The sequence below is a fragment of the Salarias fasciatus genome, chromosome 19 (assembly GCF_902148845.1).
Source record: "Salarias fasciatus chromosome 19, fSalaFa1.1, whole genome shotgun sequence".
Lineage (NCBI taxonomy): Eukaryota > Metazoa > Chordata > Actinopteri > Blenniiformes > Blenniidae > Salarias > Salarias fasciatus.
Window position 1 is genome coordinate 7,924,940 of NC_043763.1, and position 26,854 is coordinate 7,951,793.

The 26,854-nt window shown below is 42.6% G+C and overlaps 1 protein-coding gene across 5 annotated transcripts; it reads right to left on the reverse strand.

Annotated features, from left to right (window-relative positions):
* Positions 1–26,779, reverse strand: kiz (kizuna centrosomal protein). 5 transcript variants are annotated; one of them, XM_030116598.1, is made up of 15 exons: positions 26,647–26,779; positions 26,181–26,243; positions 25,522–25,684; positions 24,278–24,352; positions 22,357–22,942; positions 21,988–22,246; positions 18,772–18,891; positions 17,858–18,022; positions 16,614–16,764; positions 14,371–14,527; positions 13,844–13,906; positions 12,326–12,412; positions 11,314–11,383; positions 3,525–3,568; positions 1–2,307 (listed from the first exon to the last, which is right to left on the reverse strand). In XM_030116598.1, exons 1-15 carry the CDS (start codon positions 26,706–26,708, stop codon positions 2,165–2,167), a joined length of 2,208 nt encoding a protein of 735 aa, XP_029972458.1. In that variant the 5' UTR covers positions 26,709–26,779; the 3' UTR covers positions 1–2,164. The 5 variants fall into 5 exon arrangements, 4 of the variants coding, with proteins under 4 accessions (XP_029972458.1, XP_029972457.1, XP_029972459.1 ...); XM_030116597.1 differs by having other exon boundaries at positions 3,525–3,571; XM_030116599.1 differs by having other exon boundaries at positions 3,525–3,571; positions 25,522–25,701; positions 26,647–26,696.
* Positions 26,780–26,854: the final 75 nt, after the last annotated feature.

The following is a 26,854-nucleotide window of genomic DNA, read 5'->3' on the forward strand; positions in this document are numbered from 1 at the left end:
GCATCTAAAAGTCACTTTATTTCAAACTAAATGTAAACACTCCAAGTTACATAATGGCACGTTCTTATACAACAGAGCAGGCCGTGCTGGAGGGAGTGAAATCACATGAATTCACTAGTTTTACAATAGCTCAGAGTAAAAAAATTCAACCATTTTCTTAAAGGGAAAGAAAACGTGTTTTTCTTGAATTCTTGAGAAGCAGGAAGCATGAATGCATTACTGTTAAGTCACCATCAGTTGATGTGATCCTTTCACTGTCACTGAGAATCATGAGTTAAAACAAGTAACAATAAATTCTGTCCACAGAAAGGAGAGAGACAACAAATATATTACAATTACAAGGCATCATTGAGTAAACTTTGAGTATCATTCAAGTATTTCAAAGCCGTGTCGACTGTCATGGAAATCAAAATCAGGTTACCCAACCGGTTTTCTGAATATAAGCTATAATGGAGTTCCAATATGATATTTTAATTGATTAATGACACATTTAACTCACAGTAATTCACTTCAATAATTTGCCAGTGATGAGGTAGCTCAACTGAACACATGATTATCTTTCTAAATACTGGCCAAAAGGACAATATTTAGAAAAAAAACTAAAGTACCTTTCACTCTGAACTGATTTATGACTTTTTCCAAACCCATTTCATTCAGTGCTTAATTTAGCCATGTTAGCCTCTGTGCTCTCTCTCTTACAGGAGTCGAGGCTTTCATCAAATAGTTAAAATACAAATGTTGAATGCTTTCAAAGTAGTTAGGTTTTTTTCTTAATTTACCTTAATCCACAGACTGATAACTGGTCTTTTACATCCATTATAAAAATAAATATATTCCCATCCTTTTGCATTCTTGAGACGACGTCGTTCATCAAAAGAAGTCATCATAAACATGAATTACCTTCACAGAACCGACCACTCCAGGAGAAGAGTCTCGTCTCCCTGAGTGTGACTGAGCGATGCGGTAAAGCAGTCGATGATGTAACAAGCAACCATTCTGAACTGAGAGGTAGAACCTAACGCTTCCTCTCATCACACAGAGATCACAAAAAGAATGAGCTGAATATCGCCACCGTCGTCTCTCTGGTGTGGACTCAGAAGTTCTTTACGAGGAAAAAAAGACGATTGTGTTAGTACACATTAGTACAATATAACTCCACTTCCACTGTGAGCTATCTGTCGCACACAAGTATCTGTTGACATGCTCCTTAACATGGATATTATGTTAGGGAGCCTTTTAGCAAACTCCAAATTATTCTGCCACGGTCCCTTTTCTGTGCTGGGTCAGGGCTGTCTGAAGCCATTATTGGTAATGAATGTGGAGTCCTACTTTAAAAGGTTCAGGCATGTAAAGTCACCTAAAGCTGACTAATGGAATCCTGCTGACACTGAATGCCAGGGGCTTTTACCACATCTCAGAACGGCAGTTTTGGAAATTTACACTACAGACATAATGAACTATAAATGTAAACCTTGGAATGCAGCCTCCCACACAGCCGCTCCGAGTTATTAATAGACACAGAATGTCCAGAGTGCAGGGGAAATCATAAATGGCATTAAACCCCATTGTGTAGCTTCGGCAACAATTCTGCTGCGAGTTACTCATTTGCACAATGTAGTCCGCAGGAATGTAAACACGCCCGTGCGTTTTCGGAGCCGTAAGCACAATCATTAAAGACGCAGCTGTGAAAACGGGAGCCGAGCGTTTGCCGGGAGGCGCTGAATATTGGGAGTTTGTTAGCTCGGCAGCACTTTGTGCCCCGGGAGATGGGCCTCTTCAGCAGGTTCACGGGTCGCGCAGAAGCGAGCGGAGTGGCCATTGTGCTTTGTCATTTCACAGGTGACTCACATCACTACACTCGAGCGTGCCGGAGGTAGAGCACTTGGAGATGCTTGCGGCATTCAAAATGCATGATTTTCAGCCTAGTGCAAACAAATCGCTTTAAAAGATCAGTTTAATCTATTTCGAGCTGTTATTATGAGCCGGGAGAGTTGTTCAGATAAAGAGACTGAAGCGGGGTTAACATCGGCGTGTTGGACAACTCTTCACATACTTTATCCAGCCTGAGAGCTGTCAACTTTATTATTTGTTTTTACGATACACTGTGCATGCGATTTACAATGCAGACTACTAAAACAATGGTCAGGAGGTGAACTGCCGCAAGTTAATCTGCCAGGAATTTCGCAGTGATATAATGCGCCGCGTTCATCTTGGCGCCGCCGGTGTCACCGCTGTTTGCGTTGAAGGGTTGAGGGCGTAAGGCTGCTTCGATCTCTGAGTTGCTGTCATCTGATTCCCCCCAAAAAGCTGCACAGGAAGGCAGAGAGAACAAAATAAGAGATTACATTATCGGAGCACAATGTTCACTTGCATGGCCCCCTTTTTTCTATCTTCAGCATCATTTCTCCACTCTCTTCTTGATCTGTTATATATTAATATTGTGCAGTCAAACCGCCACTTCTGGATGCCACAGAAGATTTTGTCTTTCCTGCAGTCTGTGCTCTCGCCTCTCTGTACTTTCCTGCAGAATCTAATGGAAGTAGTACCTAACCAACACGTGGAGGATGAAATAATTAGTTTATTAACTCTTATGGGATGTTTGAGTGAAAAAGTTTAAATGTCCTAATTAATTTTTTCCATTTGATGTCTTTTCTGAGTTGTCAACATCAACAGACATGGTGCCTTATGTGCTGAAATTTGACAATCGGCTTCTATTTTTTTCATGTCTTACATAAAACAGGACATATTATTGTGTGATAACAAATGTTAGTGGACATAATGAGCATCATAAAACCTCCAAAATACACTCCATTAGCTATTTAATATTTTTTTAACAGGGTAAACAATGAAAAATTAAATGGATGAAATGGTTAAACCACATTTTTTTTTTTAAATATTTCTAAGCCTGTTTGTGATGAAATTATAAAATTACCTTCAGTGTGGAATCATTAAGTGTGACGTTCACACTCTGTATATGAAGACCTACCAGATCATAAACTGAAAGCCTGCAGCTACCTGGAGAACTCAGCATTGTAGTGACGACGAATCTGAACAACATTCAACTGCAACTCACGAAACGTGTCACGACAGTTGGACGGCCACAGTTCACTCATAAAAACTGCTGATTTTTTTCAATGTATGAAGGAAAAAAAAAAACCCTGTTAAAAATGTTTAAAGCTGATTGGAGACGTAAAGACTCCGAATGTTCCCTAAAACAAGAGAGACACAGTTGTTTATGAGCGGAGAAGGCAGCGCTTGTTTCAAAAGAAGCTTTCAGTAGCCTGGACTTAACTCCAAGGTCATTTTTCATTTACACATTCTCCAAAGGCACACCTGCATTTATACAGGGATTTAATCAAACAGCCAGTGTTTTTGTGAGGCATTAATTTATCTTTTTTTTTTTTTTTTATAATAATCATACATGTTAACACAGAGACCTCTTTATGGTGATCTGTTTGGTGTAATTAACCTATTTTTGACACAGAGACTTCGCAACCAATTGAAATGACTTTGTTTATACTCACCTTTTGACTGCAGAGCAGAATGAGCCTTTGACTCCGTCTTCTCTCTGCTGGGAACACAAAGACAGTTTCCAGCCTTGTAGAGTTATTACCTCAAGCTCTCTTTGAGAAAGAGCTACTTTTTTTTCTCTCTCTCTACACACTAAAAACAGCTAAAACTAAAAAGAAAAAAAGGCAGGTTATCATTTTACATGAATGTGAAACTACATCGTGGAAGAGAAATGACTCATTCGAGGCAGTTTCTGATCTGAAAGTAAAACAACTGAGCACTTCAGCGGGTGAAAAGACACATGCGTGAGTACTACAACTCTATAACAAAACTATTTAAACAAAAACGGGGACCTATGTGGGGACATGGGTGAGATTCACTGTCTGCACAGACGAGACAGCGTCGCAGGGACGGCTTCCTTGACTCCTGTTCTAATTGTGCCAAAAGGACTTCCACAAGGCCCTCTTTATTCAAAAATAGTCGGCAGACAGGGTTGCCAGGTTCCCATAGCTGTGGCGATATCGCTATGTAAATGTGTGACCTCCGAAAAAGCTTTGATCTGCCTCAATGCATATGCAATAAGGCCCCCCGTTCCACTTTTAAAGGCCTCCTCTTTAATTTACATCATCACAGAGCCCATTCAAAACCCCACAATATATCCTCATCATCTCCCAGGTTAGCGCACATCACGTATCCATATGGCTGATTTGCTTGGGCCGTCCATACCGGGGCTGTTTTGACACTTTTCTTGAAAATACTAAGAAAATGATGCAGAGTTTGACGTGGGCGAGGCAAGGCAACAAGCGACATTTTCTTCCGCCTGCATCAATTCTAACTCGTGACCTCTCTGATTGTCACCCTCTCAATCACCCTCATCTCCTCATCTCTCCCTCTGCTAAATCTTGGCACACGCCACTGTACATTGGGTATAAGGACCAAATTACTCTGGCTGTGTTCCAGTTGCCATCTTCTAAACCATATATTGCTGCTTTGCACCACTTAAGGCAGAATCAAAGGACGCACCTCCCTTCCCTAACTGTGAGCAGATTGCTCTGTGCTATAGGCAACGCGCCATAGAGCTGGCATCATCATTAGAATATAACCTTTCCATTCATATGCTGATGGGACTTCCTACAGGATATTTGGATGATTTATGCATCTGTTCTCACAACAAAAATAAACCTCCGGCACTTAAAAAACAGAAAAATCAAAGCTGGGGATAAATAAGAATGACAGAGAGGAAAAAAAAGGAAAAGTAAAGACAGAAGAACAGATAACAAGATGGTGTGAGAGTGTGAAAGCAAGGTTTTTAAAAACCATGACGTACACACATGTACAAAAAACAATGTTTTTTTTGTCTTGTCATATCCCTTTTGATTGTCACGTGACTTAAAAAAATTACTTTTACCACACTGGACTCAATACCCAACACATACAAGTGCAAATATTCTTTAGAAAGTGGTTTAACATCAATTCCATTCATTCTTCCCAGGAACACACAACCAAAAAAATCATAATATGGTGATAAATTTTACACTAAGCAGACATCAGACATAAGATACAGGACTAGAAACTGCATCCAACACATTACTGTTAATGCAGACATGTTAACATTAAACAAAAACCCTTGTCACAAACTCGTTTCAAGATGGTGACAATAATAAATACACCCCTGTGTGCACTATACAGTAGAGCACAAACCAATGCTTGAACTACCTTTTGGCTCATCAAAAGTCATGATAAATTGAATTTCTATTCACTGTGCAAGACAGGGAGATCCAAGATAGCCAAACATGCAAACTGAGCTGAAGATGTAGCCCGTGCTATTTACAGTGCTGGAGTGTAGTTTAGTGTATACTAGACTCTCTCCATCAGAAATGGAATTACCGTCTACTCTTAACTCCTTCATTTGTTCTTTGTGGAGCTCACAGATCTGCTCAACAGAAAGAAAAGCAATCCACCTGCTAGCTGCATTCAGTTATTTTCTTTTTCTAAACCAGGTAAAAGATAAAGCGCTGACATGAAACCACAGGGACCGCTGCATCCATTTACAACTGCTAAGCAACGGATCTCGGCTCGACCCTGCAGCATCAGAAAATATAGCAATAATCTATACGATTACTTTCTCTCCTTTGCCACAATAATAGCTCCGTTACGGAGAGTAAATTAGGCTTTTCTTTTCTCGAACTTCCCCCCGGGATGGGAATGGTCTATCAGCTGTTCCACTTCAGAGAGGGACAGGACTGATTTCAAGACAGGGCTATTACCATAGAGAGCCCAGCCTGGATCTGACCCCACCAATCTAATATTCCGTTTCCATAAACATTTATGCCAGTTCATCTTCTGCTGAGTTTCCCTTAATTGAGGCAATGATCTGAATATGTAAGACTGGGCCAGGCCAGTGTTTTACAAGCTCTGGTAGACAAAGGTGAATGTAATGTGTAAAATGATGCAAATTACAGCTATTGTAATGTCCTCTTTTTTTTTTTTTTTCTTTCCTCGCCCGGCGCCTCGTCGCTCAGACGCTTTCTCTGGCCTTAGCAATTGTTTCATATTGTTGTTTATCTCCTCTTTTAACAGTTTTTTTTTTTTTTTTGTCTGCTATGCATCGCTGAGTTCACAGTGACCTTTAAAAATGTGAGAGCTTCAAACACGTTACTGCCTGAGAGGAAATATTGGGATTCGTCTGTGGATTTCTTCGAATTTGCTTTGTCAATTTGCGACATTCAAGTTTTGTATGGGTTCAGTGAAAAGTCATTACTTCCCTGTCTCATGTGAATGATCTCATTGTTTCATCCACGACAGGGAAACGTCACCAGTGTTTAGTTCATACAGTAATTTGGCGTAGATTAGTACTGATACTCATGAAACTGCAATCAAACGGTGTATAAAAGTCACAGACTGAGGGCATGTCGGCTGGGTTTTCCTCCAGCACACCACAATCTTAAACAGGATAAACGGTATAAAAGATGCACTCCAATGGTTTTGCTATTTATCTACTTTTCTTTCAAACTACCTTACTTGTTGAAGTGAAATTATTGCTTTGTATCTACATCTGTTCACAAAAGTAGCTCAACATGGTATAATTTCAAATACTTGGTTTGCGTGAGATATATATTTGATTGTAGATATGTAAACAGGTCAAATAAAAGCAATTCCAGCCTTTAAAATACAACCAAACACCATTAAGAAGTAACTAATAATTTCATAGCTTCGCACTTGTATTTAACAGCAACATTTTTGCTTGTTCTTGAGTGTAATTCATCTTATTTAGCAGAACTTGACGTCCTCAGACTATTTCCTACCATCAGCCTTGCTCAGACTTCCTTGAGTGACTAACGATGCATTTTTTTAAATCATCTGACAGTGTTTCGTGTGTAATTTGACAGTCACATTCGGCGAAAGAGCGACCGTCAGTAAAAATAATGCTTACCAAGCATATAACGCTGCCTTGCCCATAGCCAGATAACTGCTTTTATTTACCCTGCCCTTTTTTTTTTTTTAAGCTCCTGCCTCCCACACACAAATGCTAATAGCACAATAGCACTTTTGCGCAGCTGTGCTTGTCTAAAGGTAAAGGGAGACCCGTCACCTCATCATTCCCATCAACTCCTACTCCCATCCCGGCTCTGACCCTGCAGAAACATTGTTTAGGCTCCGTTTGGATGTACTCTGCCGGGCCTGAATGGCTGCAGGATGCAGCCCTCAGTGGGGGCAAACAGTGAGAGGCAGCTGTGAGTGCAGGCTGAGTGGGCGCTCTCTAACGTGTGAGTGCTCTCTGCTGGCGACGAGAGGGTACTGCAGCTCGGGGGGGGGGGGGGGGGGGGGGGGGGCAGTGATTTGATCAACCGTGCTCTCCTCCTGACTGGTGGTGCCGGAGAGGTGGAGACAGCCGGAGCGCAGGGTGGTTGAAGGACAGATCACTCGTCTCATGCTGTCCTTTTTCTTCCTATGCATCATATGCCGAAGCCTTTTTAAAGGATACATAAACGCCTGTAAAATGAATTTACAATAGAAACAATCGGGGTGCTCCATGTGAGATGATGAGATCAGTGAGAGAGTGTCAGCTGCTCCTTTTAGAAGGGGATCAAAACACCAAGTCACTGCAACTTAAACGGTACTCTCTCTCTCACTCACATGTATATATATTCAAACCTGTGTTGCCAACTCAAGGTCAACGCCTGACCTGGCACATCGGGGTCATCATATTGGTCAATGATGACTTCAAGAAATATCAGCACTGATGGGAATTTCAGTCAAACTGACATGCTGGTTAAAAACTGAGCTTGTATGAAAATCTTTCATTCTTGCCTTGGAGGCTGAAGTTGTAAATCAGTTCTGGCTGTAATCTTGCATGGTTACATGTGTTTGTTCATTAAAATACATTATCTAAATATTGTGATAAATATATCCTGAATGTAGGAATGCAGCGTATTTATCAGTGAGCCACCATGACAACAGGATGCCTGATATTGTTCTAAATTCAACACAGAATAATTTTTCTATTTTGCTACCAAATAGATCAAAACAAATGTGTGCTGACAGCATTTCAGTTCATTAGATATCTGTTGAAATGACCAACAGAATTTGTAATATAAACCTAATATTTCTGAGCAATGTTATTGTTTTGTTATCATCTCTGATATATGAAAGTGACATAAAGACAAAAAAATGAAGCATAGAAAATGTCTTTATGCCATTTGTCAGGGACAGGCAGGCAGTAGTTCAGCCAGTGTCGGACAGTGACCTCCTCTGGTCGGAGTCTCTAAATGCCGCCTGTCTGTCTGCTTCGGCCAATCTTTTAATGTAATTCTGAAGCTTTTCTTCGACTGACATGTGCTGAGACATTACAAGTACAACGCAGTGAATGTGTCTTCAGAATAATAGTGTTTCCGAATTAAATATTCAGATTTGTTAATGAGATTCCTCTTCAGAGTGACATTATGCGATTCGTCTGAACATCCACGATTCTGAAGTCAAAGTGATGTCCAGTTAAAAAAATCCCTTTGTCCAATACTGTCTCTCCGTCTCCCTCTATCTCAGACTGTTTTTTTTCAAAAGCTCCCTCCCCTCTCTCTCTCTCACTCAGCTTACGCCCCTCTCGCCCCTCCATCTCTCCTCCCTGTGAGTCGTCAGAGATTCACACACATATAGCCTCCCAATAGAGATGGGGTGAGAGAGGCAGAGGCAGAGAGAGAGAGAGAGAGAGCTTCTGATTTTGACACTCTGAGTGATTTGGGGTCGAATGCTTGAGCACATCCTGTTGTCCAAAGCAAAGCTGTAAACCACTAATTGTTGAGTCAAGGTTTTTGTCAAGCAGGCACTAGGCACAACAATCATCACACCGTTTGATGGGTGCAGGATTTTTTGTTTTGTGTGTGTGTCTGTGCACATGTGTTCAAGCATTTTTTTTTTTTTTTTAGGATGAAAAACATGGGGATGGAAAGGGTGGAGGTGGATGGAGAAAAAAAAGGAAAATATAAATAAAGGAGTGGCATCTGAAATGCCTACAGTAGAAAGGAGCACAATGATTCTTTGCACGAGAGGAAGCAGTGGCATGCACTCGCATACAAAGGGGAACAAGTGGTCTTTACATGGAGTGCAGCTGCTTATTAAGACTCACTCCTTCGTGCATTATTCCTTTCATCCCCACTCAACCACAAAGTGATTTTGCTTTGCCACTCACAAAGACAGCAAAAGATTTCTAATGGACAAATCCTTAATAAATGTTGCAGATCAGTCGCTTCCCCGCGAGTTATAATACAATAAACAGAACATTCCATAAAAGTATCTAAGTGAAAAACACTGTGTGGGAGAGAGCGACGAAGGGAGCCGGAGAGGGGGGGAAAAAAAAAAGAAAGAATATGAAAGACCCCAATTCTCTCAAACTTCATAATAGTGAAATGAGCACATATAAATGTGTTAAGAGTATCTCTTTGCATCTTGTATAGACTGCATGTATTTAATCTGTAAAGCTTATTAAGGCCCTAGTCATTGCTATGCAAAGCAGCACCCAGCGCTTTTCTCTCGCTTTTCAGCCGAGTGCAGTGTTTGGCCAATAGGACTGGCCCCCCGCCTCTCATTCTGCATTCATAACATGCAACATTTGCACAATGTATCTCTCAAAGGCCCTGAATAGAAGGCCTTAATACTCATGTAAACAACTGCAAACCAATTACTTAATGAATCGGGCCCACACATAATGAGGAGCCTCACAAAGGGCTATAAATGCATTTTTTGCACCAAAGCCTCTGCTTTAAACTACAATCCCTCTGCTGTAGTCTAGGCTTAACTGGCAAATCATAATTATTGTCTAAGACAACAGAGAGGAAGCCATTTTTGTATTTTGAGTCCAGCTCCATCCTCCTTTTGAAGTCACTCATCAGCTCGCTGACAAAATAAAGCAAATAATTAGCAAGGAGGATGGCGAGGGGAGGGGGGGGGGGGAGAAGAAGGAAAATACAGGAAGACGGAGGGGAAGAGGGGTAAGGAGATGGAGAGAGGGCCAGGGGAGCGAGAGGGAGCGAGACGCAAAGAGAAAGGAGGGAACCGGGGCGAGCGCATGCTGCAGTGTTATGCTTCTGCTTAAGTGCAGGGCTTCCAGACCACTTGTGGAAGCAATAAAGCGCAAGAAGTGACTGTGGTAAGTGGAATGCTTAAATCTAAGCATTGAGGAGAAATGGAGAGAAGACAGGGGGAATTTTGTTGTATGACCAAAGAGAACATGATGGTGTATTGACGGAGACTTTGGGGTCCCGGTGCCGCTTCTTCGCTGCTCCTGATGAGATTTGAGTGTCCGGCATGCATAACCACCCGTTTGTCCAATTTTTTCTTACGTACACAACTTGTGTGTCATGGCTGCTCCCCCCGCGCTGTGTGTTCCAGCCTAATTTCTGCTCCGCAAATTTTGTTTAATCACACATATTGCGCGCTTCCCATGCACATTAATGACAGGCACCATCTGACAGGATCTGAGCCCAAAAAAAAAAAAGAAAAAAGAAAAAAAAAAGGCTCATGTTTATTAAAGAGGCTGGTCACTGGGGCTGGCAGTGGCAGCCATGAGGACCACAATAGAGCCAGGCCATTAGGCCCTTCCCTGGGCTAATAGGCTGACTGCGAGCGCCTGCTCGCCAGGCCAGGGAGATGCAGACTTCAGCCGCCGTGTCAGCGTGGTGCCCAGTAATCACATGAAATCAGAGAAGATTATTCCTCATAACGTTTACCCAGCCATTACTGCAGCCCAAAATGGGTTCGCAGTGAAGAGGTGCTCTGAGGACCTGACATGCAATTGCAGATTTGATGAAGTCGTGTTGATATTCAAATGCAACCGTGACGGTGTTAGCATCCACCGAGCTATTTATCATTAGATGTTCTTTCCCTGCCCACTTAGGGCCCTGATTTGAGCGGCCTAAATATGTTTCAAGGGTGAAAAATGAAAGGACATTTGTCCTTGTCAACACTCCAATCCCCTTCTTCCAAAACAGTTGTCCTTGATTCTCTTCTTGACATGATCTGTTTGCATTTTGACAACAAGCCTGAAGACAGTTGAGATGACGGCTCCAATTTATTTTTTGTGGCGGCTGATTTGCTTTTGAATCCTAAAAACCTGGTTGAACCCGGTAAACAGTGAGCGAGAGGGGGCTTTAGGGGCCTTTTGTCTTTGTAAGCGAGTTAATGGGTGGCGCCCCCTTGATCTTATGGAAATGAACAGGGAATTATGAGAGCAGCCATGCAAATGTACATCAACCACTTTGGTGTCTGGTGGCCCATTTCCTGTGGCCCGTTGAATAACAATGTTCTTACCGGGGGTAAGGGTCTTGATGTGAGGAGCGTTTGGCCCTCTCCACGTCCTCTTCATGGCCATGATTTATTCCTTAAAAGAACAAACAGGGCCACATAAAACCATTTGATTTTTGATTGATCTCGACACAACTGAATTCGTCACGCACATTTCTATACAACCCAAAAATGGGGCGATTGAAGAATTTCTCAGCAAGAAGGTGGAGAAAGAGTACGAGATGTGTGTTAAAATCAGTAAAAAGCTAAATAAATTATGATTTAGACAATTTGTTCCTTTGTTTTAGCGCAAAAAAGTTTCTTATCTATATTAGTTTTGAAAAGCACACAAAAACTGTCGTATGTTGCAATCATGAAGTTTCGATCGCAATTTAGCATGGTAGACATTTCAGCTGTTTTTGTACCTGGTTTTCTTTTCCAACATATTTCAGACAAGAATGGAATAGAATAGAACTATTTTATAAATCCCAGAGGGAAAGTCCTTTAAGCATTGCTCCACACAATGAGTAGAAATAAAGTTGAATATCAAAAACAGGCTAAAATTTAAATAAGACATTCTAAATATTGGTATGTACGAGGCTTAACGCAGGCTAAAATCAGCCGAGGATGAAATAAACCAAAACACAGTAGCCATTTTTTCCGCGGCAGGAAGGAAGGACATATTTGGATCCCTCAGGCGGGAGCGTCACTGACATCTACTGTCCAGTTCCGGGTCTCACAGTTTCCAATTTTTGCTATTACGGGAACATCATGTCCCCCAGTGGACAAATTTAGAACAGGTATTACGATTTTTAAAAAACCGTCTCCTCTCGCTGGATGGAACCCCCTTGTGAGCCCCGTGTGGCCCACGGGCGGCATGTTTAACACCCCTGGTCAAGGCATTGGCTCTCGTTTAGCAAGGCACACATATGCAATGCGGTGTCTTTCTGCCGCTGTGAGGACGTACGACCGCTGGCAGCTAATGATTAAACCCCAGCTGGCGCGCTGCTTGGCTGGTAAAGTGGATCACATCTCTTACCTAAGAGGCCGTCCTCGTCCTCCTCTTCAGAACTCTGCAGCCGTGCCTGCATGGCTGATTGTTTAAGTAACTGATATGCTTTCGTCTCTATTTGGGGAGAAAGACACAAACACACACACAGCCACAGACACACACAAGCACACACACACGCAGTGCACAGAAGTCGCTGTCAAATATTTGCTTAAAACCCAGGTTTCCAACTTTCACAGGTTTCTGTTTGATGAGCCAACACGCTTCAGTAGCTGATTTTTCTCCTCTTTTTTTTTTTTTTTTTGTCTTGGCACAGAACAGAGTGAGAGAAAACACTGTGCTCAATCACCTAAGCTGTTGATCCAAGCCTACAGTATGTAGCGACAGTTTCCATGAGACAGCAATCAGTTCCTCACATTATCTCAGCGTCCCCCCACCAGGAAGCCAGTGATTGATTCTTTTTTCTTTTTCTTTTTTTAAACACTTGTAATTACTTTGCGGCACACTAAAACAGGTATCATATTTGAGTGGAGCACAGTGACTGCACAGGCAAAAAAAACCCCACAGAGCAGAAGTACATAATAAACGGGTTGTTGTCTCAACGATGCTGTCAAAAGCAGCGAATCAAAGCGAAGAACGATATTGTCATCTTCTCTAGTTAAGTCTTAACGTTTTATTTACAACTATGTGCCAGAAAAGAATGCTGAATTAATCATGTGTTTACAGTGCATGGCAATGTTCATTGTTATTCCACTTTATATAGCCACGGCTTTTACACGTCTTCTTAAAAAAAGAAGAAGAAAAAAAAAACACAAAACACACTCGTGCTATTGTAGCGCTTGTCTTGGCAATTACTATCAGTTCCAAGGTCAAGGTATTTGATTGTGACACTGATGTCATTTAGCACAGCAAAAATCTTTAGTCATATATATCATATATATATATATTTTTTTGTTTCTTTTTTCTTTTTTAAGCTGGTTATGGCTCTTTTGATTAAGTGTAGAGAAAACTGGACTCATTCTACTGGCTGCGCACCTTAGGGATGCGAACACATGAAACACCCAGTAGGAAATCTGATAGCTGAGGGTAATATATCATTGCTTTACATTTCAGAGGTGCAGCAGAGGGACGGGCACACCAACTGCTTCCAGGATGCCGTCACATCTAGTATTTTTTTTTTTTTTTTTTTTTTTTTCAAGTCCGGCCTTGCCCGGGCATTGTTTAGAAGATAATGAGAACCGATGACAGATCTTTGGCGCTTCCCACCCTGGCGCCCTGACAATTAAAGCGGCCGCATTATGCTGGGCCAGCGAATTATCAGTTTTGGTGGAATACCTCAGACGGGGCTGAAAACACAGCCAGTGTTTTCTCGGAGATAATTAGAGAGAACTAGCACAGCTCTTCAGGTGGGACTTTGACCCTGGATTCACCTTGATCATCCTGCCACAGCCATTGTGTAAAAGAGCCCATTATTCACTGCAGTGGGAAGAAAACAAACCACAACATAAGGACAGTGTGAATGCTGAGGCACCGGCAATGCCTTTTTACCTCTAATAGGACCACTTTCCACAGGGCTTTCGTCCTGGCTGTCCTCTTCAGTACTTTGTAGTTCTGTAAGAAAGGGAAGCGCATAGTGAGAAGCAATGGCAGGGAGGAAGGGGGATCGAGGGATGGAAATGGGAATGGGGGGGGGGGGGGTCTTTCTTTAGCTCTGAATAGAAGGCTGTATGAAAACTGGGCTGTGAGGGATTCATAAAAAAAAAGGCTCTGTGGTGAAATTGATTTCTTTCATAAAAGGGAAGTTTTAGTTCTCTGCTGAGGTGATTTGCAAAAAAAAAGAAAAAAAAGCAGTAGTCTTCATTTCCTTCTATTAATGGCCTTGTTACATATTACTGTGCAAAGACTTATCTTACTGGGGAATGTTTTGGATGCTTGTGGGCAGTCATAATAAAACCAAAACGCAGCCATCCCTCTGTAACTAATGAGAAAAATCCAGCTTTCAAATATAATTGGTGTTATTTGTGTAATTATAATTCACTGTGCTGAGTGCAATCATACTATTAATCTTCGGTGACCTTGGATCTGCCGCCGGTGCGCGGGCCTGGCGGGCTCCGCGCCGCCGTCAGCCAGGAGGGAAGAAGGACCACACAATGAAGATAAGTCACTCTCGTCCTCCGCTGAGGGGCACTCCTCACTGGACCGGGACAGAAGTGTCCTCAGCAACACTTTGGCCTGCGAGCGGCACAAATTAAAACCACACTCTTAATTGTTCTCACTTTGTGAAGGAAGTGTCAAATTGAACTCTCGCCGATTAGGCAAGTCATTTACTTTGGCCACGGCTGCTCGCACTGAGGTGCGGCAGCGAACGCGGGTTCAAACGCCGACAGAAAATAACTTCAAATTCTCTCACTCGTTTAACTAAAAAAAGATTATTTCGCACACTTTCGCTCCCGCTCTCTTTCTCAATCACTTTTTTCCCCCCCCTTTCCTTTCCTCTCCCTCTCTTCTCATCCATGAGATTAGAGAACTGCCTAAAGAATGCAATCACCCTGGCGTTAATGTGCAACACGTTCCAGATATCTTCCCTCTTGGCGGAGGGGATTGAGACAAACTGCTCTCTTCCTCCCTCTCTAGCTCCTCTTTTTTTTTTTTTTTTTTTTATCTCAGTGGAGATGAGGATACACAATTAAGAGGAGCTGTTCCGGGAGATGAGGAGCAGGGAGATGCCACACACCGATTTCCTTCTCTCTCCCTTTTTCCTCCCCCATATCAAATCCTGCCATCATCATCTCTCTTTTGTGATCAAAGACTGCCTCTCAGCCTCAGATGGCCATTTGCAACTTTTAATGAGCGCTAATATGGAGGGGATGATCAGGAGGATTTTGACAGTGACAAACTTTAAGTGCATTGTAAGTTGTTATCAGTAGGTCACAGTGGAGACTGACAATGCACATGCTTTCATTTTCCAAGAGGGGAAGAGACGCAAACACATGCCAATCTGAGTTTGCCACTTGGTATTTGATGCTGCCGCACAATAAAAACTGTCTTGATCCTTGTCCCCGATATCCCTCTTTGTTCCCCCCCTTTTTTTTCCTTTTTTTTCTTTTTTTTTAGATTTAGTCAAATGTACCGTGGGTTTGAGGGCTCTCGCAGACCCACTGCATTTTAAATATCAATGAATGCAACTGTTAGCACTTGAATATTCAAAGGGCCTCTTTGAGTGTGTGCATGCGAGCTGCATGCTCCCATTTGTCGGGAGTAGCCGGCCTGTGTGGCAAGACGTGAATGGAAATTTCTGTTTGCTCTTGTGTGTGGAGAGTAAGCTGTTGTATGAGAGGAGAGAGAGAGGAAAAGAGAGAGAGAGAGAGAGAGAGAGAGAGAGAGAAAGTCATAAAGGGAGGGATGGAGAAATGGAGGAATAGGGGGAAGAAATAGATGGAGTGAGATAGATAAAGAGAGAGCAAGATTTTCACTCGGGCTTCTCCTGATGCACTTGGATACAATGATGTAGATGGCAGTTCCCCTCTTCCTTTTGTCAGTTCATATTTTCAAGAGGCTCTACAGTCTCCCACTTTGCCTCTCTCATTGCGTCGGGGACGCTGCAGGAAGATCTCCGAGCCACGAGAACCCCTGCAAGATGAGTCCGCCAAACTTAATAACACACAAAGGGAAACTGCATTTGCACATGATCGCTCCTGCAGACAGAGCGCTTCACGGTGGGTTTGATATCAATCTCTTGACATCATCTTTTGGCACAGAGTGGAAATATTCTTTGTCATTTCTCTCTTTGTTTAATTGAGCATGATCTGCACAAGGTCAATGAGCGGGATACTTAAAAATACTCCCACCATGGAGAAAGTCCAAATGGCTCCCTCTTTCAGGCAGACCTGCTGATGGTTATACTTTGGGCTAATACTAAATTAAAAGCAAGTGTTTCTTGGATGAATACACCACATGAGATGAAAGAAGCCAAGCTGGGACTGTGATTTGCGATTACTGCATGGGTCAGGGTTTCCCTTCTGTTTAGGTCAACGTGTGGAGCAATCTGATGAGTGGCCCAACCCAGGGCTTGGTTTCAAGCACAACACACAAAGAGTGCATTCAATACCAGCTCCAACACGCTTTTAGAAAAACCCAGAAGAAACAAGCGGAGAAGCAGAACCGATCGCCCGTTTGGAGAGGAGACAAAAAGACGCCATCCCTCTTTTTCAGCCGCGTGTGTTAATATCGGCTCACTTCTGGGACTCTTGTCTAAATACAAGTGTGTCACCTCCTGTTTGTGTGGGTGCCCGGGCTGCCCGCGTGCCTCCGACGCTACCTGGTGGCTGTAGGTGGCATGACGCTCCACTAGCAGCGGCGTGAACAGTTGGACCAGGCGCTCAGCGCTGAGGACACGGCGCTCCTTGAGCACAAGGGCGTGCTTGAACCAGCGATCCCACAGTCGAGCAGCATTAGGAGGGAGGCTGGTGCTGTGGCAGGGGTGGGGGTGGGGTTGGACGGAGAGAAAGAGAGGCTTTCTTATTGAATACATGGGGGGGGAAATGAATCATACTTATATCGCTATACAGCAAGAAAAAAAAAAAAAAGAAAATCTTTTATGATCAAGGAAATAGAGGAAACTGAAAAGCCTGACTAATACATGGAGAAAATTATAGATCTGTCAGAGAGATTCTTTCACTCCGCTTTCTTCCTCATCTTAAAACAAATTAGAACATAAGGATTACTAATGAATTCCAGTTAACACTGGATAGAGATAGGCAGGTAGCGGCATAGCTCCGAGTTGAACAAAGGTCAAGGTCAGCCAATAGGCATCTCCAGAGCAAAGAGAGGGACACTGCTAGATGTCTTCCTTTGAATTGAGTATATAGCAGGAAAGGTCTCAGTGAAATCAATAGAGTAGTGAAGCAGAGCCTGGATTTGGCTCAGAGTATAACTACTCATTATCCAAAGGACTGGAAGTCGTAGATAGGGCATTTTAATTTACTCATGACATTCACCCATGCAGTGCTGCCGTTGGAGGTGACTCCACAGATGACCTTTTGCATTTGTGGACAAGGGAGGCTGTATCAAGCGCGAGTGCGCAATATCTCAGCGACTGCTGTAAGTGCGTGACCCCTCCCCACAAACTGGTTGGAGGAAATAAATAAAGTAAAATGCACAAGCTGCGGCCGGCGCGCCGTCTGAAAAGGGGAATTCACCTTTACTGTACATCCGCTCACATGCTCTATGAAAAGAGGAGGAACGTCTGTTGAACTCGGCGACTTTCAGAGTACTGATATTTGTGCTTTGAGTGACTCCATTATAAAACTATTGCAAGTTGAAAATGTCATTGTTAACACAAAACACAGGCTTTTACACCATACAAACAACACGCTATTATACACTTTATATAATACACAACCTTTCGAAATTTGCAGACTGCTACAAAGAATTTTTAAGATTTCGTTGAAAATCACAACCACACAATTTCTGTTAATCACCTCAAATTGGTAAAAAAAAATAAAATAAAATACACAGATTTCAATTTTTGGCATTGAATTCACAGACAAGTCAGAACCTTACCTTATTTCATTAGGCTCGGTGCTGGACTGGTGAGTGCTCACTAGATCCTGTGGTAGCAGGCAGCCCTTTTCTGTGCTCCATGACAACCTCTGAAGCCCACGAAGGACAACTGCTCCACATGCTTCAAGGTCCTCGTCATTCAAGTCCGCTCCACCGTCACAAAGGCTGCCCAATATACAGAGAGTAGTCAGCTATTGCCATGGAGCCCTGGACTCAGCCCGCGGGTCAGGAGGACACACGGTACATCCAACAGCTGTAAACACTTCACACACTTTACAGACAGAACCATACAGATCAGCACACACACACACACACACACACACACACACACACACACACACACACACACACACACACACACACACACACACACGCGATCATTATAGTATAGATGATGACACAAAGCGGTAAGGTTCTTTATTACTATAGGTGTCACAGATATCATCGCATAAATGGGAGCAAAACACATACTGGGGGCTTGAGAGATTCATAAAACTTTCATTTCTTAATAAAGCTTTCATAAATAATCATCAAAAATAAATGTTACTGCCAATTCAACAAACCGATATGCAGAAAAAAATCATTTGGAAAATAAAGTTCATTGATTGAAACATGATCTCCATCCTGTTTTTTTGACAAAGCAATCCAGATCCTCCATCTCCCTGACTCTTAATAACAATCGAACAGAGTGGTTACTGTAACAATCCCATGTGTTTGAAAACCCCCCGGAAATAAAGATGCATGCATGGCGGCGATGGCACTTCATCTAATGTGAGAGCCCTTGGCAGAAGGATAATATGTTTTCCTCATCTGCACAAACTGCTCCATGGCCATCAAATGAATATACATGGCTTTTCATTCAGCCGGGGAGATATAAGGATGGAAAGTTTTGAAGAAAGATGGGAAAGATGTACCTGATGAGTCTATTGAGTTGTCTGCCATCAAATGAAGAAACCTCATACAGACCGGTCTGTTTACTGTGGACTCGTCCTTCGATGCTGTCTAGCAGATTAAAGAGTCCTTCCTGAGAAAGGCTAAAAAAACACACACAAAAAAAAACACATTGTCTATTACTATGGTCAAAAGGAATAAAAAAAAAAAAACCTGGAGAGACCTTGTGATCAGGATGTAGTTTTGTTTCTTAAGAAAAAAAAGAAAAGGTATCATTTGATGCAAAATTTGGATGAAAAATCAGAGCATTTCATCGATACTCAGTATTATTACATGTTCGCCTAACACAGGCCTGGCGTTCGCTAACTTTGCTGTTTTATCTGATTGATGCATTTGAAAAGCATGATGAGAAGCAAGTATATCTCACTGTATTCTCTATTATTGAGAATTTGACATTCATAATATAAAAACTACCTGAAGTATTTGGCAAATCTCAGTAATCAATATCAGTAATATAACAGAACCAAACAGTAATAATAACATAAACAATTTTATTACTGCCTCTATTTCACACCTAAAAGTGTAAAGAAAAAAATAGGAGTCCTGAAGAGAGGGGGGCCTCTGGATGATTTTTCTTTTGGTGAGAGATTTACTCTTTAATCTGGTCCTGTGTGAGGCTGCAAAATGAGAAATGGATGCCTAATACATGTGGATATTGTGAATCCATCTCTTTCTTGAGCCATAAGCTCTGGGTGGCCCTCATTGAATTCTCCCAGAAACCCCAAGCCGGGAGATCCCGAGCCCCCCTCACATAAAAAGAGGCCAAAAAGAATTTATGACAATCTGTAATGGGCTCTCGGGTGAGAGGTCAGCAAACAATTGCTCCCTCTTTTTTGCAGGTTGTTTCCTGGTAACATCCTGATTAAGCTGGCGGCTTGAATTATATCCATGACATTCTGTAGTGTGCAATCCATCTGTGCCAAGTCCTCTTCAGTGTGGCTGAAGTAGAATACGCAAAAGCGCCGTCTTTTTTTTTTCTTCTTCTTCTTCTTCTTTCTCACTTTCCCTTATCGCCCGCGCGGGCCTTGAAATAGTCATCTTTCTCTTTCCACTTTATTTATCAATGCTCTTCAAAAAGAGACCTTTAGAGAGGGAGAAAGTGAATTAGTTGTGTTTTTTTTTCCCTGCAAACCTGTCTCTCTATTTGTATTGTTGCCAGCTTTCATGTCAAGGTCTCTAACCTCACTTTAGATGCTGCTGTTGTCCACGAGTCGACATCATCAGGAGCGCATTGTTAGCCCGGGAGGAAGAGGCCAGTCTCTCCGCCGCAATATTGCTCCACGGCGTACGGCGCTGACTCCGGGGTGATTTACCACACGGAATGGTCTCACCGCTGAGTGATTGGTGTCAGGGAGAATCTCTCTCCAACACACACACACACACATACACACACACACTGGCAAACGGGCAGCGAAGGCAACACGAATGAGGAATAACAAAATCCAGCAGCTGTCTGGATAAACTTGGGAAATGTTTCACCATGCTGCATGGCATGCATTCAGTTATCAGGGACTTTTAAAATCACAACTTTAACTCAATAACCGCAAATGAGGGTGAACCATCACGCTGTTTAAGGACGCCATTTTTGAGAGCAGCACACAGGGAGGCCATTATGGTTGGCCAAGAAGAAGAAATGTGGACCCTCACTCCCTCGCCCCGGCCAGCCTGGAGGAGAAATATAATGGGATAATCAAAGAAATTGGCCTCGCTTGTTTTTCTCTGACTGTGAGGTGAATGGGGCGAGCGATATCAACTCTAACCTTGAGAGAGAGTGAGAGAGAGAGTGAGAGAGAGAGAGAGAGAGAGAGAGAGAGAGAGAGACAGAGAGAGACAGAGAGAGAGAGAAAGGTTGCATTCTGCGCTTTACATCAAAGCCTCTGGGTTTCTCCTCACACACAGAAGCTCTCCGTGTTAACAATGAAAGCTGCAGACCCCACCGCCGACCCCCCCCCCTCTCCGAGGTACAGGCTAACAGCAGTTCATCTCGGGGTCATGCTATAAATATTATAGCACGTCGTCACATACGAACACGGCCATGCACACGCACAACAGCAGCACCCTCAGTGAGAAAACACAATCCTTTGCACTACTTTTGATACAAACAGAAAAACCAAATGAACTTTTAAATCAGATATTTTCATCTAAATCACTGCAGGAAAACAAATCCAGCTGCCATCTTGTTTCAGAATACATGTCAGGCTTCTGTCCTCACTCTTCAGTGTTTAAAAGCTGATCAGCTCATCAGTCGATTGATGGATATTACATTATAAAAATATTTTAGTTGCATTTTACTAATTTGTGAAATAACTCTTAAGAAGGGCATTAAATTAAATACTTAGACATTAAATCCATAACATTTTCAGACTTCAGCAGGCCTTTAAAAACAACTGTCATCAATTGATCTATAGCATATGCAGGATTTTTTTACAGCTTTAAAATATGTGTAAATAGGATAAAATTATGGACAAGGAGAAAAAATCACTAAGAAATAAAGTTATTCTTGTTTTCAAAGAAAATAACAGGTAATGTTCATGAAATTCGGTCTACTGTGAGGAAAAGGCAGAGTCTGTGGGTGCAAACATTTACATGGGATTTTCTGTGACTCTAACCTCATCCAAAATGATCCTTCAACTCAGAGGCCATCATCACGCTAAGGATTTGTGGCAGTAAGTGCTGTCCACATGCCCACCCTCCAGAACACTCTATGGTGCCACAAATTTCCTCCTCCACTGGGGACTTCCTGAGGTCTCTCAAGCAGAAAATTGCTCTGTTAGAGCATTATCTTGGATTATGGCAATATTGTTGGTGACAGGTCCTGAGCTCTCCCTATAAGATGCATCACTGCCACCAACACAGCGGCAGACTGCTGAGCTCCGGAGAGCACGGTGGCGTGGACCGTGACTCCCACAATCCTTTCTGTCAGCCTTAGATGTGACGCTGCTGCCTTCACCCGCTATCATTAACGGCCCTCTGTGGTTCAGCACGGCCGTGCAGAAAATTCTCCCTTTTTTTTGTTAGGCTGCTTGGCTTTAAATCTTTAAGGAGAAACACACTGATTCCCCTTGAAGCCTACGTGCTATTAAACAATAGAAACTTTTATCTTTCTCTCTCTCTTTTTTTTTTTTCTCAGCTGACCCACTTTGTGAAACAACAAAGTGCTGAAGTCTGACATGCTGTACCTTTCCAAGGTCACTGCTGGTGCCGAGGAGTCACTGTTTAAGTGGGGTGTGTTCCTGGACTCATCAGAGCGGAGGGCTGATTCGGGACTGCGCTGATTGCGATCGAGGCTCCCTCCATCAGTGGCGCTCCTCTCAGACGCCACACCCTCCGGCGCGTCGTCCTCCGGCTCCGACTGTGTCAGCGAGATGGTCAGGTCACTGGCACTGCTGTCTGAGAGCGGCGCATCGGAGCTGGGTGTGGCGTCACTTTCACACCCTCCTACAAGCAAACACACAAACACATCAGCAAAAAGAGCGAAATAAAAGTGGGTAGAAATGATGGTTCCTGGAAAGGCGGCTCAACAAAATACAGAAAGCATCGCAGCAAACCTGGGATTTCTTGAGCTTCGCTTCCATGGCCAAGACCTCCCTCTTCATCCTCCATTATGTGTGGCTCATGAGCCACCTCTCGGGAGTCAGTGTGACCTGCTGGGGAGGTCTCAGCCCTCGTGCGGCTGCCGCTGCCGGGGGGCGGATTCCTCTCCGGCCCCTTCAAGGTCACCAGAGGTGAAGGTTCTCGTTCACCGTCACTCCCAGAAGCCACGCTGCCGGCTGCACCTGGAGCAGACGGGAGCGGCCCCGTCGCTCTGCCATGTTTGTCACTCAAATTACAGCCGTCAGGGGAATCGTTTGAGCCTGAAATGTCATCTGATAAATGCGCCCGCTTGCTGGCGGCATCCTCTCCGCCAACTCGGAAGTCCTTCAAAAGGCCACTTGGTAGACGTTCGCGGGAGTGCAGGCTGCGATTGGGTGAACGATGCAATGCTTGGTCTGAGTGTACACTTGTGGTGCCAGCTCCAGCAGCAGACCCTTTGGAGGTCTGGTGGTCCATAAAAATTCCCACCGGTGGTTGTGTAAAATCCTCCTCGGTGTGAGAGGTGGAGCCGTACCGCTGCTGTCTGTGCACAGCTTCAGCCTGAACGTACGAGAAAAAACAAGAAAAAAAAACATGAAATATTTTCTTTTTAGTAACTAATCTTTCGATTATCTTAAAAAAGTTTTTCTTTGCATGAATACCGATCGTATAAAAATTCCTTAATTTCTTGCCTAAGTTAAATATGTGTCATTCTGAAAGAAATTCAACTCAAGTATGTTAACCATCCACTTTACAAATCTGAATAAGAGTAGCTTATTTGGGCCAAGGTCAGAATTCTTTTCACAACATTTTTCAGAAGAATGTCTCGGGATCAATGTTTTAACTTTTAATCTTATTAGAAATCCTTTCGACAAGTTTTGATTCATGTCTGCAATGTCACCAAGGGGGGGAGAGAGAGGAGCAAAAAAGCCTCCCTCCAAACATAATAACAAAAAGCATGGCTTCTGTTTCTTTTCTGATAAGCGTCTTAAATACCAAACAGTTAGCTGCTTAATAACATTCACTGTAAACCATGCAGCCTGCCCAGCAGATCCACAAAGTAGGTAAAAAAAAAAAAAAGAGGAAAAGTTAATTTCTTGGCTGAGTGATTCCATCGGTAGCTGCAGGGCAAAGTAGAAAGTGTTTCACTAAAGTAGCAATTGATTCTTCTATCAATCTGCGGCACGCGTGTGCTCTTCCAAGGAATGTATTAAATATGAAAATCATATCCCGTTATCATCTGTCTCCAGCTTTCAGCCCGGTAAGCTTCCCTTAATGAATGCTGCAGCCTGAGGGACATGCACACTGCCAGCCAATGGCTTGTATGCATAATGGAGTGACGGTACCATTTTGCTCATTACAATATCGACAGGCTGAGGGGGGTTTTTGCACACAGTTACAAGTGACTGCTCTAGACAGCATGCTCCAAGTTATTATGAGATGTCTTAGACATTTCATCTAAAAGAGCTTTAACTGCTTTAAGTGAAGGGAGAAAGCAGCTATGGGCTTGAACTACATCGCTTGTGCAGATTCACCAGGCAGGATTAGACACCTGTGCTATTACAGATACACAGTTTAAATGTAGACTCCTCTACAGATTTACCAGGCATAATGTCTACTTTCCCTTTGTTATTCTAAACCTGAAAACACAGCTTGATAAAAGCCAAATTTACATAAACCTTGTAAACATTTCAAAAAATAAGGATCCGGCATTTAATAAAAAGGAACAAGTACCGTTTTTCAACCGAACAATAAATTATGTGTAAAAAAAAAAAAGAAACACAACAAACACACAACCAGAATGCAGAATATTGGGATGTCACAAAATATTACATTATAATTACACAATTATTAATCCTTTGACAACAGCGATGCCCAATTTAATATTATCATTACCTTGGCTGTGAAACGATGCTGTTCCACTTTCTTCCTTGTTTCCATAAATCTGGAAATCTTTTTCAAATACTCATCCTGCACAAAATATAAAGACAAGATCAAAACAAATGAAAAAATATCAGCTATAACATTAACGTAGCGCATGCCATGTGAACTTACACTGGGAATGGTCTGATATAAGGCTGCTGAATATTATCTGCATGTGGTGTCAGAGCAGAAGGTGTGAGACCAGAAGTGACAGATAGTCAGTCACAAGAGGGTTTTAGCCCAGTGAGTGTCCTCTGTGTGGCGGCTGACAGTCATCAGAACTTATCTGAACGGGCAGACGGAGCGCCTAAACCCCAGCTCAAATAAATACGTCCAATAATCTAGCTTAGAGCACCTCTTTATATTACAGGAACACCAAAAGATCTTTAAAAATGCAGTTGTCACAGGTTACTTTTTCATTGATTTTTGCATTTCATCATGCTGCTAATGAAGATCACACTGTATTTCACACAGATTTCTACATTTCTGCCTGCTGGACTGAAAACACGGGAGAGATCATTTCACACACTGGAAACAAAGTGCAACAGGAGAACCAAAATAACAGCAAACATGCAGGACTCATAAAGCATCAAGAGGAAATAAACCAACTGCTTGAGGGTTGAGAATGACTAAACCTCTGGAGCACTTCAGAGTCTCTATATTGGGCAATTAACTCAGTGAGTCATAATTAGCCAATTTTGTTAATTTGATATTAAGCTGTCAAGCACTGTCGTTGAGTTTTAAGTGATAATCTGACTGGCTCATTGTTTTCTCCCTCGTTCATTTGCCTGCCATGATAAATTGCACAGTTTGAGTGTTTACTATTGTCACATCAAGCCATTACAAGCAAATATTTCGACTGTGTTAAAATTACGGCCTGGCATTAAGGCAAATGTGAGTCTGTATGCTTCCTTTATAAATCAACATTCCTTAGAAAAATATAGATACAATATATGCTTCTATTGCTATTGAGCTAAAGTGATGGCTCATTTGGTTCACTATTAGGACTGATGCTTTTTGTGTAAACAATCCACAACATTAATTATAGAATGTTACATGTGAACTGCAAAAAACAAAAAACACCTGGTTCAAAATCAGCAGCAGGGTCTTTATCCATATAATAACCTGCCTTAATACGACTCCATCCATAACAAGGGACAGAGTGTGTGTGTGTGTGTGTGTGTGTGTGTGTGTGTGTGTGTGTGTGTGTGTCATACCTTTTGTTGTTGCAAAGGGCCATGGTCAGGACTATATTTCTTCATGCTAATTTCTATGCTCTCCACATCTCTCAGAAGCTCAAGGTTTCTCATTTTCGCTCGTGCTTCCCTGTCACAGATTTCCTTGAGATAGCTGCGCAGTTTGGAACACTTTATCTGTGAGCTGAAGGCAGTGGAGAACTATTATTCAAAAGAAATATTATCTAAGTGCATTGTCAAAAAATAAGAGCTTAGACTTCTCACAAGAAAAGGTTAAGCACAATATGTTTTAAATTTAAATCTCATTCTCAGCTCTCCCATCAACTTAAGCTTTGTTGTTTTGACCTCGTGTGTTAATATTTATGAGAATCCCTTTACAATGGGAATGAAAACAGGGTGCTTGGATCCAAAGGGGTACTGTACATGAAGCACACCCAAGTACAATAGTGATATTTTTATATTGAATACCTCACTTCAAATCATTTCTTTTTAATCTTACTGGAAACACTAAGAAGGAATATACAGTGATTATGCACTATATCATTTAAATTAACAGTGAATACAGCTTTACAGACAGTGATGACACTCCACTTAAATGTAATCATATATTTATCTTACAGCTTAATGTGAATGTCAAGGTGAGCGCTGCAAAATCTTTCAGTAATGCCAGCGTAACTTACACTCTTTTATCTGATCTGCAGTAAGTAAACAGCTCCCTCTCCAACTCAAGCCTCCGTTTCTCCCTGCAGACACACAAGTAAAAAAGGAAGTGTCACTTGCAGAGATCACTGAAACATTTCCGTGGTTTTAATTACAGCGATAACAGCGGTGCTCGTCCACTCAAAACACCGAGGATAATATGCTAATGCGGCGAATTAGCAACACAAAACAACTTCTACATATATTATATGACATTATTGACGAGTTAGACATTTGTCCGCATGCTAGAGTCAGTGAAAGCCGACTGTTGACAGCTTCAAGTAGCATTTAAGCTAGAAAAAAAAAGGCTAATAAACTAGCTTCTGGAAGCTAAGTACCTAGCATGTGTGTACAAGCGGTGGGAGGAGGCTACCGAGCGGCGGAGGAACCCAACTCGAGCCCGCGGTCTGCACCGGGGCCTCCGCCGCACCGGGGAAAAAAACTCACATTTTGTGCAACTTCTCCTGAATCGACGTGATCTTCTCGTAGTACCGGTCCCCGCTAGCCATTTTCAACCCGCTTTGGCGCCGCGGCTAAGCCCGGGAGGAGGACAGGGGAGAGGGGCGTAGGCGGAGGAGAAGTGAAGGGGGGGTGGAGAGGAGAGTGGTCGCTGTTTACGCTGGTTTCCATGGGCACCGCTACCCAGAAACCCCCG